This window comes from Staurois parvus, unplaced genomic scaffold, assembly GCF_062004578.1.
Source record: "Staurois parvus isolate SC_StPar_1 unplaced genomic scaffold, SC_StPar_1.0 ptg000154l, whole genome shotgun sequence".
Classification (NCBI taxonomy): domain Eukaryota; kingdom Metazoa; phylum Chordata; class Amphibia; order Anura; family Ranidae; genus Staurois; species Staurois parvus.
The window spans coordinates 2,701,746-2,715,825 of record NW_028317950.1 but is presented as its reverse complement, the minus strand read 5'-3'; the positions used below and the strand labels follow the sequence as shown (position 1 = coordinate 2,715,825).

The 14,080-nt window shown below is 45.0% G+C and overlaps 1 protein-coding gene across 5 annotated transcripts in view; it reads right to left on the bottom strand.

Moving 5' to 3' along the window:
- Nucleotides 1-2,133: 2,133 nt before the first annotated feature.
- RBM34 (RNA binding motif protein 34) overlaps nucleotides 2,134-14,080 on the bottom strand; it is a 201,223-nt gene continuing 189,276 nt past the window's right edge. For all 5 annotated transcript variants that reach the window (XM_089674926.1, XM_089674924.1, XM_089674927.1 and 2 more), the window contains 3 exons: nucleotides 12,522-12,564; nucleotides 8,159-8,277; nucleotides 2,134-2,551 (listed from right to left, as the gene is read on the bottom strand). In XM_089674926.1, coding sequence (XP_089531052.1) covers nucleotides 2,312-2,551; nucleotides 8,159-8,277; nucleotides 12,522-12,564 — 402 coding nt within the window. In that variant the 3' untranslated portion in view covers nucleotides 2,134-2,311. The remainder of the gene's footprint in view (nucleotides 2,552-8,158; nucleotides 8,278-12,521; nucleotides 12,565-14,080) is intronic.

Here is a 14,080-nt window from a genome sequence, read left to right as displayed (position 1 = left end):
TTTTTTTTTTTATTTGATTCACACTTACCAACAACATAAAATGAAAACAAAAGCTCAAATGAAATACAGATCAGTTGTAGCAAAATATAACAAAAGTTGTAGATCAGACATATGAAATAAGCTTTGGCAAAATATCAACCTTTTTGCCCATTCTAGTGTAAAATAGTCAATGAAAAGTATTTCATTCTTGTCAGGGAAGACAACAGGCATAAGTATCAAAGCTTAAAGGCCTTAGAAATCACAAATGTCTCTATGTGTGTGTCACCTTCAGTGTGTATGAGTGAGGTGTGTGTGTCTAAAAACAATGAGAGCATCTTATATACTTTTTCAAACAGGTTCAACCTTCAATTAAAAGCCAGTTAACACATACAAGCATACACATAATCAACAAGAATGGAGACTAGACTATCCCTAACTAATTACTTAATCTAGTTAGATGGTTATTTCATATATTTAGTTAACTAGAAATGAGTTTCTGGAGAAAAGACATATTGCTTAACTCCTTACTCCATTCCAAGAGATACATTTTAAGAAGAAACGCCTATGACCTGCTGACCTCTTAGCCATGAAATACCATGAGGACATTTGGACACCCGCTCCAAAGCCATTCACACGCATGGTTCATTGTTAACTAGCTAATGCCAAATTTCTAAGTGACTTTGGGGGACTTACAAATATTACAGAAGACAGGCGTCTGTTTTAAGCTACATTAATTATATTCTACAACCAGATTCAAAGTTGACCTTTTGAATAAAAATGAGAAAAGCACATTTTTCTGACCGGCAAAAAAAGGGCCATTTAAGATTTTTAGACAAAGAAGCCTAGAAAACATTGCACCAGCAATCAAATGATCACTCATGCCATCAGAATATCTGTTTGCTCCCATACATCCCATACAGCAAGCAGATATACTGACAAGAAACTTCAATTAACTTCCACAAAAGGTGTCAGGCTTTGCTGCAACATCAAAAACATGCATGTTCCCAAAGGTAAACTTATCCTAGAACCCCTTCACACCTAAGGGGAAAACAAATCTAAATACCTAAGCACAATTGTGCTACATTGACATGTTAGTAAAACCGTACATAATCATCACAACTACTTTGTACATCCTGGTGAGTTAGACCACATTTTTGGCCAAACAAAATAGGCTTTCATTTGATAGTAAATGGTAATGGACATCTCCTGAGTTTTTTATTATCAAAGGAAAACTGACCCAAAACAATAACACCAAAACAAATTTGGTTTTCTGAACTTATTTGATGGTAGCCGCATGTTTCTTGTTACTACCATAACCTAACAAGCCAAAATAACTTCACAAACTCTTAACAATCGTAGCACAGAAACAAACACACATTTTGTTTTTTCTTTATTTAATCTTTGTTTTTTGGGGGGGGCAGACCAAAAAACACACTGTCAATGATACTGACTCAAATTATTTAGAGTTTTGGACAAATTATTTGGGTTAAGGACCCTGTCCTTAACCCAAAGACTAGCCCTGGGACTGAATCAAATCAAACCTTCACCTAGGTATTTTTTCATTATTTTTTGGTAATGTATTTATCTTGATTTTGGATTTCTATCTCTCTGTCAAGAGTAAGAGATACAATGTATCTCTCTTCTCCATTCATAAAGAGAGAAAAAAAAAAAACAAGGGGGCCAGGCTGCACAGTGACTGATCGCTCTGATAACCATTCAGAGGCTAGCACAACAATCATGTGACCCAGAATCAGGAGTCCCAGATCCTAATTGTTAGAACAGGAGCTGGGACTCTCAGTGACAACACACTCTTTGTGTTGGGAGCACACAGTGCAGCGCACTCACAGCACAAAGACAAGTACACAAATATGCAGCCCCACAGAAAAAAGCCCAGTTCCGTGAGGGCACAAATGTGTGTCACATCAGTGTCGAGGGGCTAAGCATTGGCAATAAAAACCTGAAAGCTGATTGATTTCACTGCAGCACCAAATTTGGCACTCTCCAGCAGACAGAACTCCATAGGAGGTGATTTACTGAACACAGAAGAGAGACTCTGATGGTAAAAGTCATGTGACCATCACTGAAACCTGCTCAAAAACAGGCAAATATACATAAGGTGCTTATTACTTGAATTCCAAAAGAAATGATTCAACATTTTCTATAAATGAATAACACTTTTATTGATGTTATTTGGACAAACATTAACAATTCCGGCTGTACATTGCTTCTTGCCCAGTGAGTTTACTTCTGGCTGTAACATATAGAGGAGCGCTGAGAATGTCCTGGGGGGGGGGTTACATCTCTTAAAATTACTGTATTAGAGCACAATCAATCACTTTAATTTGTTCTTAGTTTTGGGCTTTTTTTTGCTCTTTGTCACATCAGCAGTTTCTCCCACAAAGCTGGACGACTTCTTTAATTTTCCAGGTTTCTGTGACTGCAGCTTTGGCTTGAAGGCCATTTCCTTCTGTGTGTTTTGTGCTCCACTGGGCAAGCAGCGCTTCACTCGAATTTTCCTCCCCATCAGGTCAGAATTATTCAGCTTCAGGGCCAATTGCACTGCATCTGTACCCTGACAAGAAAAGGGTAAAAGAAAATACCTTTTTGTTGGAATTTACATGTAAAAAGGAGCTCATTGTCACATACAAACACCTTATTATATCATCTGTCAAAGAAAACATTCCACAAATTTGATTATTACAGAGCAAAAGTGTTCAGCCTGATCGCCGGAGGTGGAACAATGCATATACATTTGACTAAGGAAAAATCAGTGACGGGTCTGTTCATCTCGACATGTTTGTATTGCAATATGTGCGTTTACACCGCTGCTGGAACTTGAGGCACAGTCTATACCCCAAACTTTGGGACAAAATAGCTTAGGACTGCTGATCAACAACTTGTGTGCATTTCCAGACATCACCTGACCCACTTGTCCAGTTTCAAGCTGATCGTGGACACATTTGATATCGTACAAGTCAGATGATGTTTGGACACACAGATTTGATGTCACGCAAGTCAGATCCACAACATATGACAATGCCCTTTGCAGGATCAGCTTGAAACTGGACAAGCAGGCCAGATGAGAGCTAAGGGAAGGTGTTCTGTAATCCTAAGGCTTCCTATCCTAAGATGACAAGCATACACCATTCAAATAAAGACATGCCTGTAAAGGAGTCACTAATAACCTTGGCCACCGGCCACCAAGCTGAACTCTACTCCAATCCTGAGAAATCTTCTGAAGTTCAAAGGGAACCCAACACATTTGTAGTTGCCACTCACTGGTCATCACTGTGCAGATCAGCAAAAGATTTCTCAAGTATGGAGCAGTTCAGCAGGCAAGGTAAAGTGGAAATACACCAACCTTTTGGTAAAATGGAGCAAGCAAATTTCTATGGCAGAAGAGATGCGCTCTATGTCTTCTCTTCCATAATACAAACCTATCTGTTTGCTCCATTTTCGACCAAATACAGCCTGAGCTGCACACACAGATAGCTTCAGCATACTCTTCAGTTGTACTAGAATGATTGGCTGGCGGAGAATGATGTCATCCCTCACAGGAGGCAATTAAGAGACCAACAAACTGCTACCCGGGACATGATGACTGGCCAGGGAACGCTATAAGCGTCACATTGCTGAAGGTGGAGGCACATGGACAGAGGCCTTGGGGTTTAGTTCTACGTTAAGTACTTGCTAGGGTGGCTTGAACGTGTCACTATCGGGCTGCTGATTTGAACAGAACGCAGCTCTCCATGTGTCCTGTGACTTCAAATAGTTTGTTTGAACCAAGCTGGTCCAAAAGAACTCATCCCTTCACTGAGTGCCGTGCTGACTCTAAGCATGTACCCAACATCCGTTACACAGTCCTGGAGTTCAGCTGTGAGACAGACTCTTCCCCCCCTTCACACCTACAACAAAATAAGAACTAGTCTGAGCAGCACTCAGCCAATCAGAGGAAGCTTTGTATTCATTCACAGAATTCAAGGCTGCCTATGAACGGCTAAGTCAGAGATCATCACATCGACTCGGTTAATCAGAAGAAACTTTATATTCATTCGTAGCTGAAGCCCAGGACTGTGTAATGGACAGAAGCAGTACCTACAGTGCCTAAAGCCAGTGCAGCACTTGGTAAAAAAAAATTGTTTGTTTAGAGCAGCTTACTCCAAATGAACTATTAAAACACAAAAAAACAGAAGATCAGCTTTAGAGTGCATCTTAAAGCAAACAGTTTGGTATAGAGAGGGGGATTGCCTAGAACCCCTTCTCATTTTTATTGCCATCGCTGTCACTATTAAGGGTAGTCACTTTGGGGCTGCTTTACTAAAGGCAAATAGCCAGTGCACTTTGCAAGGGAAGTTGCTCCGGAGCTCAGTAAATGAGGTAACGCGTGACTTTACAAAGAATACCCAGTCACAAACTAATTTGGGTTAGTAAATGGGAAGAGAGAGAAGCTCGACTCCCTACCAATCATCTACAAAGATCTGGAGCAACTTTACTCAAAAAGCGCACACAGTCTTGTTGCCTTTAGCAAATCAACCCTCGGTCTGATGCCTAGTCGCTAGGAGTGAATTGAATAATAAATCAAAAAACTGTAGAGCTTTAAAACCAGGAACAACAACAAAAAAAAAAGCACAATCAAATCTCCCAGCAAGAGCACTTGCGTTGTGGTGGCAACCAAGATTGCATTTCCCTCACTTGGGAAGTATTTCTTCTCCGATGTCTACAAGAGAGGAAGTGAAAGAAAATCTACCACAAACAGTACACACACCCAAAGTAATCAATCTTTCCTACTACTATTTAAAAGGTGGTCTTAAATGTGTAAACACTTAGGCTTTAGATATACTTGGAGAAGGGAAAAGTACACAGTGATACCCAAGAACAAAACCCATATGATTCTGGTTCCATTTTGCCCAAAACCTGATCCAAAATTTTTGGAGTTTTTTATTTTTATGCCCAATGAATCATTCAGATACATCTATACACATTAGGGCCAAACATCAAAGCCTTAGGCCAGCCATACACGGCTCAAAATTCAACCGATTTTACATCCAAAAATCACACCTAACACAAAATCAGCCAATTTTCACTCTATTAGTGGACCAATGGCACCGGCAAATTTTCATGGTTCCTCCCCTTTTTGGTGATCAGGCACATTGAACAATTCGTGATAAACAACCAATTTAAAACTCAATGATGGTCATATCGTCCAATGGTTTTTCCAAAAAGAAGATGCGCATGAGCCGTGACCTGGAAGGAACAGAACTTTCACCTGTTATACGAGGTCAACTTTATGACTCGGTTAGCCAATTTTCAAAATCATTGATGGCACCATCGGATTACCAAATAAACCACGTTTTTAATTTTTCTAACGACAAATCATTCCAAATTCAAACCATGTATGGCCAGCATAAGTTTGGACCAGGTTGGTCCCAACAAACTTGCCTTCACTAAGTACTGGATTGGCTCTTTATGTACAGCATGTAGTTTAAACTCCATACAGTGCTGGATTCTAGGTAGCTGGAATTCAGAGACTTCCTGTCTGACACCTGCCACAATGCAGAGTTGGTACGAGTTGCACTCAGCCATTTATAGGCAGCTTTGTATTCTGTGAATGAATACTAAACTTCCCCTGATTGGCTGAGGCAAGCTGATAATGTCACACACATCAGTGCTTACAATCAAGGCAGGACTTTGAAACAAACTATTTAAAGTCACACAGAAAACCTGGAGATCGGCTTTAACGCAACAGTCACAGTCTCTTGTTTTCTGTACATCCCAGATTGGCCATTCTACCTAACATAACTACGTCAAACCTCTAGAATCCAGGGAGACTTAGAGTGGAACTTTACCCATAACAATAACATAATGTTCTTTAGCAAGGAACCCACATTCCACATTCATAATTATGCTACCAAAATTAGAAATTGTGTGTGCTATAAATTACTTCCGGCATTATTTCTTCTCAATGAGCAGAAGCCCAGAGCAGCAATAAATCTTTAGGCTGTCAGTTGCTTGGCCTCTAATGGCTCTGATTTCCACCACAGTGCGAAAAATGGACAGCAACTAAGCATGCCCAGAACAGGGCGAGAGTGTATTACTGGATTTTTAAAGGGTATAAGGCACTTATATTAAACATTTTTACACAACTATTCTTGCAAAAGGCACCACCCTGAAGTGTACTAGCAGGACTTCATTTAGGATTTCACATGAAACTTTAGATGAATTAAACTGATTGCACAGCTTTCATTTTGACGTACCTGGAATGTGTGGAGTCAGACAATTTAAGTCTTACAGCCACAGTCTGAGTAGAAAAGCATCCTGAAGAGAAGAACTCCTGCTCTCTGTGGGGGAATCAGTGGTCTTGCTGCAAAGATCCACACACTACCAGCTGCATTGGAGTTCAATAAACAGTGAAGTATGAGTTTGGCTGATTCATTAACTATATACAGTTGTGTTCAAAATAATAGCAGTGTGTTGAAAAAAGTGAATAAAGCTCAGAATCCTTCTAATAGCTTCTATTTCCATACACACAAATACATTGGGAACACTACACATTCTATTCCAAATCAAAATGTGAAGAAAAATATATCAAATTTGTGCTGTTCCTCTAAAAAAAAAGTGAATATTAGACTGTTCAATAAATCGCAGTGTTTGTATTCGTCTTTACAAACCTCAAACATTCACTATATAAACTGAAAAATGTTTGAAGATTTTGCTTTCCTTTGAATCACTTAATGAACATTTAGTTGTATAAGCACTGTTTCTGAGAACTGCTGTACATCTGTGTTACATGGAGTCAACCAACTTCTGTCACCTGTGAACAGGTATTCCAGCCCAGGATGATTGGACTACATTCCACAGTTCTTCTCCATTTCTTGGTTTTGCCTCAGAAACTGCATTTTTGATGTCACCCCACAAGTTTTCTATTGGATTAAGATCCGGGGATTGGGCTGGCCACTCCATAATGTCAATTTTGTCGGTCTGGAACCAAGATGTTGCACGTTTACTGGTGTGTTTGGGGTCGTTGTCTTGTTGGAACACCCATTTCAAGGGCATTTCCTCTTCAGCATAAGGCAGCATGACCTCTTCAAGTATTCTGATGTATTCAAACTGATCCATGATCCCTGGTATGCGATAAATAGGCCCAACACCGTAGTATGAGAAACATCCCCATATCATGATGCTTGCACCACCATGCTTCACTGTCTTCACAGTGTACTGTGGCTTGAATTCAGTGTTTGGGGGTCGTCTGACAAACTGTCTCCGACCACTAGACCCAAAAAGAACAATCTTACTTTCATCCGTCCACAAAATGTTGCGCCATTTCTCTTCAGGCCGGTCAATGTGCTCTTTGGCAAATTGTAACCTCTTTGGCTTCTAATTGTAACAGTACTCACAGGGAACTTTACACCTTCTTTCATCTTCCCGGAGCTGATTGTTGGCCGAGTCCTTGCCATTTTGGCTATTCTTCTATCCATTCGAATGGTAGTTTTTCGCTTTCTTCCACGTTTCTTCCAGGTTTTGGTTGCCATTTTAAAGCATTTGCGATCATTCTAGCTGAGCGGCCTATCATTTTCTGCACTTCTTTATATGTTTTCCCCCCTCCAATCAAATTTTTAATCAAGGTACGCTGTTCTTCTGAACAATGTCTGGAACGACCCACTTTCCTCAGAATTTCAGAGAGAAATGCACTGTAACCAGCATGTACATTTGCTGCCTTCCTTCCTTAAATAAGGGCAATAATTGCCACCTGTTTTTCAAAGAATGAATGACCTCACGAATAGAACTCCACACTGCTATTATTTTGAACATGCCCCTTTCAATTAGTGATTCAATGACACAGAATCAGCAGCATGCATGTCATGACTGTTGGGTCTGTTGGATTTCTATTACTCTACTACACCTGCTAGTAAATGATTTGCCATGTAGAAATATCATTTCTACCAAAAACAGTGATTGATCAGGTTAGTGATGTCTGACTGCTATTATTTTGAACACAACTATAGGTTACGCTCGATGGAGGGAGATGTTGGGGTGTTGCTCTCTGTTTGGAAGCAGCGGTCTCAATACAGAGGGCCAGTCTGCAGCTGCTGGGAGAAAAGCCTTTCTACTTAGACTGTGGATAAAACCGTTTTGTTTGGATGCCCCTAAAATATGCATTTTTATTTCTCTTTATTCTTACCTGAAATAACACATAACCAAAGCCTTTTCCCATCCCAGTTTTCTGGTCTCTGATGATACGAACGGCCTCTACAGTTCCACATTCAGAAAAGTGTTCCCTGAGAACTTCTTCTTCAGCATCTAGGATACATAAAATGACATGAGATTTGCCAGCTAAGAGCAAGCCAGCTAATGCCAGAAGAGTCTGAAATATTTCTCCATCGCGTGGGGACTCGCTTAGCAATTCTGTAATACTGGAAACAAATCAGTTCCTGTACGAAAAAAATGGGATCTGTTCCTACTAGGGTGCCAAATATGTCCCTTCTAGGCCTCGCTGAACATCAAAACTTGCAAAACTATCGCTACCTGACTCTATATATGGCGAGCTATATATCGGGGAGCTGCGGGCCAGCCTCAACCCTCACAATGGCACTTTGTTCCTAGGTCACCTTATGGAGAGGCAGGGTGTCATTAATAGGTTGCAGGCAAAGAGGGTTCCCAGCAAAATATGAAACAAATTTGGAACAGGTGATTTTTCCTCCCCTGCGCTCTGTATTCAGAGTGCTTTGCTTTTTCCCAGTGAATGCAAAGTATTCTGTGATTGGATAAGGAGGAGAGCATGTCAAAAGTCATTTTTATAAATATACCACTTTAATAATTTGCCATTTTAATGGAGCGCATGATGCTATAGAATGAACTTTATGTCCCATGTACTTTGACTGTCATTGTAGCAGTTGCTTATTTAACTGTTTTTATTACTTGCCCTTACGTGTTATTATTATACCTTGGTTCTCCTTTTCCATGTACCTGCTCATTTTCTTTTTTTTTAAAATCCCCTCCACAAGGAGTGATAGTTTTTATTAACGTTATCAATCTGTATATTTGTTTCTGTATCATATATTGGTAGATAATAGCATTCATGTACTGAGGTTCAAAAGTAAACATAAAAGGAATTCTTTACTAAAAATGCAGGAGGAGACACCACTAAGATTGGGGGGGAGAAGTCAGGAAGGTACACAACTGGGAGGAAGGGGGGTCAGGAAAAAACAACACATGGGAAGTCAAGAAGGAACACAGTGGGGGGGGGGGGGTCAGGAAGGCACACCACAGGGGGAGGGGAGCAGGAAGGAATACCATTGGGCAGATCAAAAAGGATACACCACTGGCGTGGGGGCTGTAGAAATGAACACCACTGGAGGGTCAGAAAAAGGCACTCTACTGAGGGGGGCAAAGAAGGCACTCCACTGGGGGAGGGGGGAGGGGGTTGCAGTTCAGGAAGGCACAACACTGAGGAGGGAGAAAGGAAAGCACACCACAGCTTGGGTTAAGGAAGGAACACCACTGAGGGACACAGGGTGGGGGTGGGGGGGGGGGGGGGGAGTTGGCAGGAAGGAGGCACACGAACACACAACTACGGGGGTCAAGAGGGCACACCACGGGGGGGGGGGGAGCAGGAAAGAGGCACATCCACTAAGATGAGGTGGTCAGGAAAGAGGGAAACCCACTGAGATGGGTGCTTAGGAAGGCATACCACTTGGAGGGTCAGAAGGGTACACCACTGGGGGTGTTAGGAAAGCAAACCATTGGGTGCAGTAGGAAAGCATATCACTGGGGATAGGGGGGGGGGAATGATGTTAAGCAGGCACATCACTGCTGGGGGTGGGGGGGGTCAGGAAGCCATTGGTAGGGTTAAGGAACACCACGGGGGGAGGACAGGATGGAAACCATTGGGGGGCCAGGAAAACTGCACACCACTGAGAAAGAGGTTAGGAAGGCACACACCTAAAGGGGTCAGGAAGGTACACCACTGGGGAGAGGTTCAGGAAGGCACATCACTAGGGGGTCAGTAAGAAGGCAGGCCACTGGGGATGGGGGGATCAAGAGAGTACACTACTGGATGAGGGGGCAGTAAGGAGGCATACAACTGAGGAAGGGGGGGGGGGGGTCAGGAGGGTACACCACCAGGCGGGTCAAGAGGAAGGCACACCACTGTGGGGGGCAGGTCAGGTAGGAGGAACACTAAGGAAGAAGAGGGTGTCAAGAAGGCACACCACTGGGACGCGCAAGGGGGGGGGGGGGGGGGGGGAGAGACAGGGAGGCACAACACTAGGATGGGAGGGGGGCAGGAAAGCACACCACTGGGGGGGGGGGGGGGGGGGGGAGATGATGTTAAGCAGGCACATCACTGCTGGGGGTGGGGGGGTCAGGAAGCCACTGGTAGGGTTAAGGAACACCACTGGGGGAGGACAGGATGGAAACCATTGGGGGGCCAGGAAAACTGCACACCACTGAGAAAGAGGTTAGGAAGGCTCACAACTAAAGGGGTCAAGAAGGTACACCACTGGGGAAGGGGGGGGGGGTCAGGAGGGTACACCACCAGGCGGGTCAAGAGGAAGGCACACCACTGTGGGGGGCAGGTCAGGTAGGAGGAACACTAAGGGAGAAGAGGGTGTCAAGAAGGTACACCACTGGGACGCGGGGGGAGAGACAGGGAGGCACAACACTGGGATGGGGGGGCCAGGACAGCACACCACTGGGATGGGAGGAGGGGGTTAGGAAGGCACCCCACTAGGGGAGGGGGGGATGATGTGAGGAAGGGACACCAATGGGGGGGGTGAGGAAAGAACACCACTGGGACGAAGAGGGTACACCGCTAAAAGGAGTCCACTGGGGGTAGACGGGACAGGAAGGAGGCACACCACTGAGGGGGGATCAGGAAGGAGGCATACAACTGAGGGAGGGGGGTAAGGAAGGCACACAAGTGGGGAGGTCAGGAGGGTACACCACTAGGCGGGTCAGGTAGGCAGCACACTACTGAAAAAAGTGGGCCAGGAGAGCACACCACCTGGGGGGGGGGGGGGGGGGGGGGGAGATGTCAAAAAGGCACACCACTGAGGGCTGATAAGTAAGGCGCACAGCAATGGGATGGGGGGAGAGGGGTCAGGAAGGCACACCACTGAGGAATGATCAGGAGGATGCACCACTGGTAGGGGAAAGGAAAGAACACCATTGGAGGGGGGGGGGGCAGGAAGGAGAAGGCACACAAGAAGAAAGCAGGCCACTGAGGAGGGAGAGGTCAGGAAAGCACACCACTGGGATGGGGGGAGGTCAGGAAGGCACACCACTGGGATGGGGGGGTGTCAAGGGGGTACACCACTGAGGGTAAGATCAGGAATGAATGCTACTGAGGGGGGGTCAGGAAGGAGGCATACATCTGAGGAAGGGGGGTCAGGAAAGCACACAAGTGGGGAGGTCAGGAGGGTACACCATAAAGCAGGTCAGGAGGAAGACGCACCACTGTGGGGGGCAGGTCAGGTAGGCAGCACACTACTAAAGAAGGGGGGATATGAAGGCACACCACTGGGTGGAGGGTTGGGAAGGCACACCACTGGGGGGCAGGAAGGAGGCATACCACTGGGGGGGGTGGGACTGCATGATGTAAATCTACACTCACCGGCCACTATATTAGGTACACCTGTTCAATTGCTTGGTTAGCAGTTGCTGCCATGTAATTGCCCGATTAGCAATTTGTAATACACACATTGCTTATCGACCAATCACATGGCAGCAACGCAGTGCATTTAGGCATGTAAATGTGGCAAAGATGACTTGCTGAAGTTCAAACCAATCATGAGAATGGGGGAAGAAAGGGCATTTAAGTGACCTTGAACATGGCACGGTTGTTGGTGCCAGATGGGCTGGTTTGATTATTTAAAAAATTGCTGATCTACTGGGATTTGTACGCACAACCATCTCTAGATACAGAGAATGGTCCGAAAAAGAGAAAGTAGCAAGCGGCAGCTGTGTGGACAAAAATAGCTTGTTGATGTCAGAGGAGAATGGGCAGAATGGTTGCTGTGACATTCAGATGGTAGGGTAACTATTTGGGGGAAACCACATGAAAGCATGGATCCGTCCTGCCTCGTATCAACGGTTCAGGCCGGTGGTGGTGTCGTGGTGTGGGGGAGATTTTTTTGGCACTAGCAAGGTCTACCTCATAAAGTGGCCAATGAGTGTAACATTCCCATTATTGATACATGGTCACTGCAACCTACGTGAGACTATTACTGCTCCAGACGGTCTCCCATCATCCACCAGCCGTGGGTGCATTCCTCCAGGGATTTGGTCCTCCCCACACTAACCAAATACAAACAGACACACTGCATTTCCACCATTTTGATTCTTAATATCAAACAAACTTGACTACAAGCAGCAGACTCACAAAGTCAGTCTATCTTTGAAAATTTGTACTTCTTGCAATAAAGCTTGTTGCATATTAAGAGAAAAACAACAGCAGGAGTGCAGCCCGTTTGTTGGCATCATCACTGAAACGCGGCATTTAAAAAGTGAACTGGAATCATTAGGGCAATGGGCAGAGATCTTACCGTATGGAAGATTTCCTACAAAGGCGGATTTCTTGTTGTCGTGCTATAAAAAAATAAATATAAAAAGTTTAAGGCATTGAACAAGCATTGAGTGAATCCATAAAGACACAACTCAGTGTTACTGTGACGAACCGGCCCTTTGGGATAACATTTGGCCCTTTCCGTTCCAGTTTTCTCCCCTCGTTATGTGGTCTTCCCCTTCTACCCTTTGTAAAGCTGTATATGTTTAGCAGCCGTTATGTAGACAGGCATTCTACATGGTTTGTTTAGGGTCACGTGAACTTGTAGTCTTTCATGTCTCTAGATTTCATACTGTGCCCATTGCTGTGGTGTTGTAGAGTTTTGTTGTGGGTGGGGAAAACCAGGTGCCAGACTGTCTGGTGGGGGTGAAAGGGGCAGGGATTCCTGCCAGCGTTTGCTGTATATACTGAGCTGTGTTCAATAAAGCATTCATTCATTCTCCCTACACGAAGTTCAAACTCGTGGTTTGGGATATCGGAGAAGGATCGTCTTTGAGCTCTAATACCCGCCTCGGCAGAACGCTGGAAGACCGGAATAGGGGACCGTTGGCTGAGACGCATCGCTCTGCACGAGGAGGCCCAGGCAGAACCGCTCCGCCGCAACTGGTTGCCAGCGGTGGGATCTTTCCTTATTGCGAAGAAAGGCCAAACCACCACCAACCGGGACCCCATCTTTTTCAGAGACGTCCCTGTTCGGCCAGATGGATGTAAGGGACCGCCGGAAGCCAGCTCTCCAAAGCCTGCTTGTCGCTCGGGGAGGTATCGTTGGCTCCAAGATCAGAGAGTAACTGTTGGAGATTATGGCCCTTGACAAAGCAGATGCGCACCCCACTTCGCTCGATGCGCACTCCGCTAGACTTGAAGGGAACACCGCTCCGCCAGAAGCAAACTTCGCTTCACGGGAGGAGTTGGAGGAACAGAGCAGCTCATCGGCCCCTAAAACGCCAGGCCCGCTTAACGCCGTACGGAGACCCCTATACCGTTCGGATTTATGGATTTGTGGAGTGGCGTTTGGCTCTGTTCGGCAGCGCTCCCACCCCTGAACAGATTTCCAAGGCCCTGGACGATGCCATCCAACTGCGGCTTAGCCGCTCCCGGTCATCAACCGAGGGCTCGGTCCGAAAGAAAATTACCTCCCGCCTTCTCCAGACTGCAACCAGACAAAACAAAATTCCCTACGCTGCTTTGAAAACTTTCTCAGAGGCGGATGGCAACATTGACAGCTTTCTTCACAACTTTGAACACTTGCGCACCATCCACAGTGTGGCAGACCAAGACCGGGTCCCCATTTTGAGCAGCAGTTAACTGGGTCCCCATTTTGACCAGCAGGCAGACGCATTCAGGAACGTACCCGACAGCTACTGCTTGAATTACGATTATGTTAAGGAACACTTGCTGGCCCGCTACGCTCTCACACCAGAGGCGTACCGGTTAACGTTCCGGGCACTCAAGAAGAAACCCCAGGACACCTTCACTGAAAGGGGACATCGGTTACAACACGCTGTCCGCAGCTGGGTCCGAGGTTATCAGATCATCAAG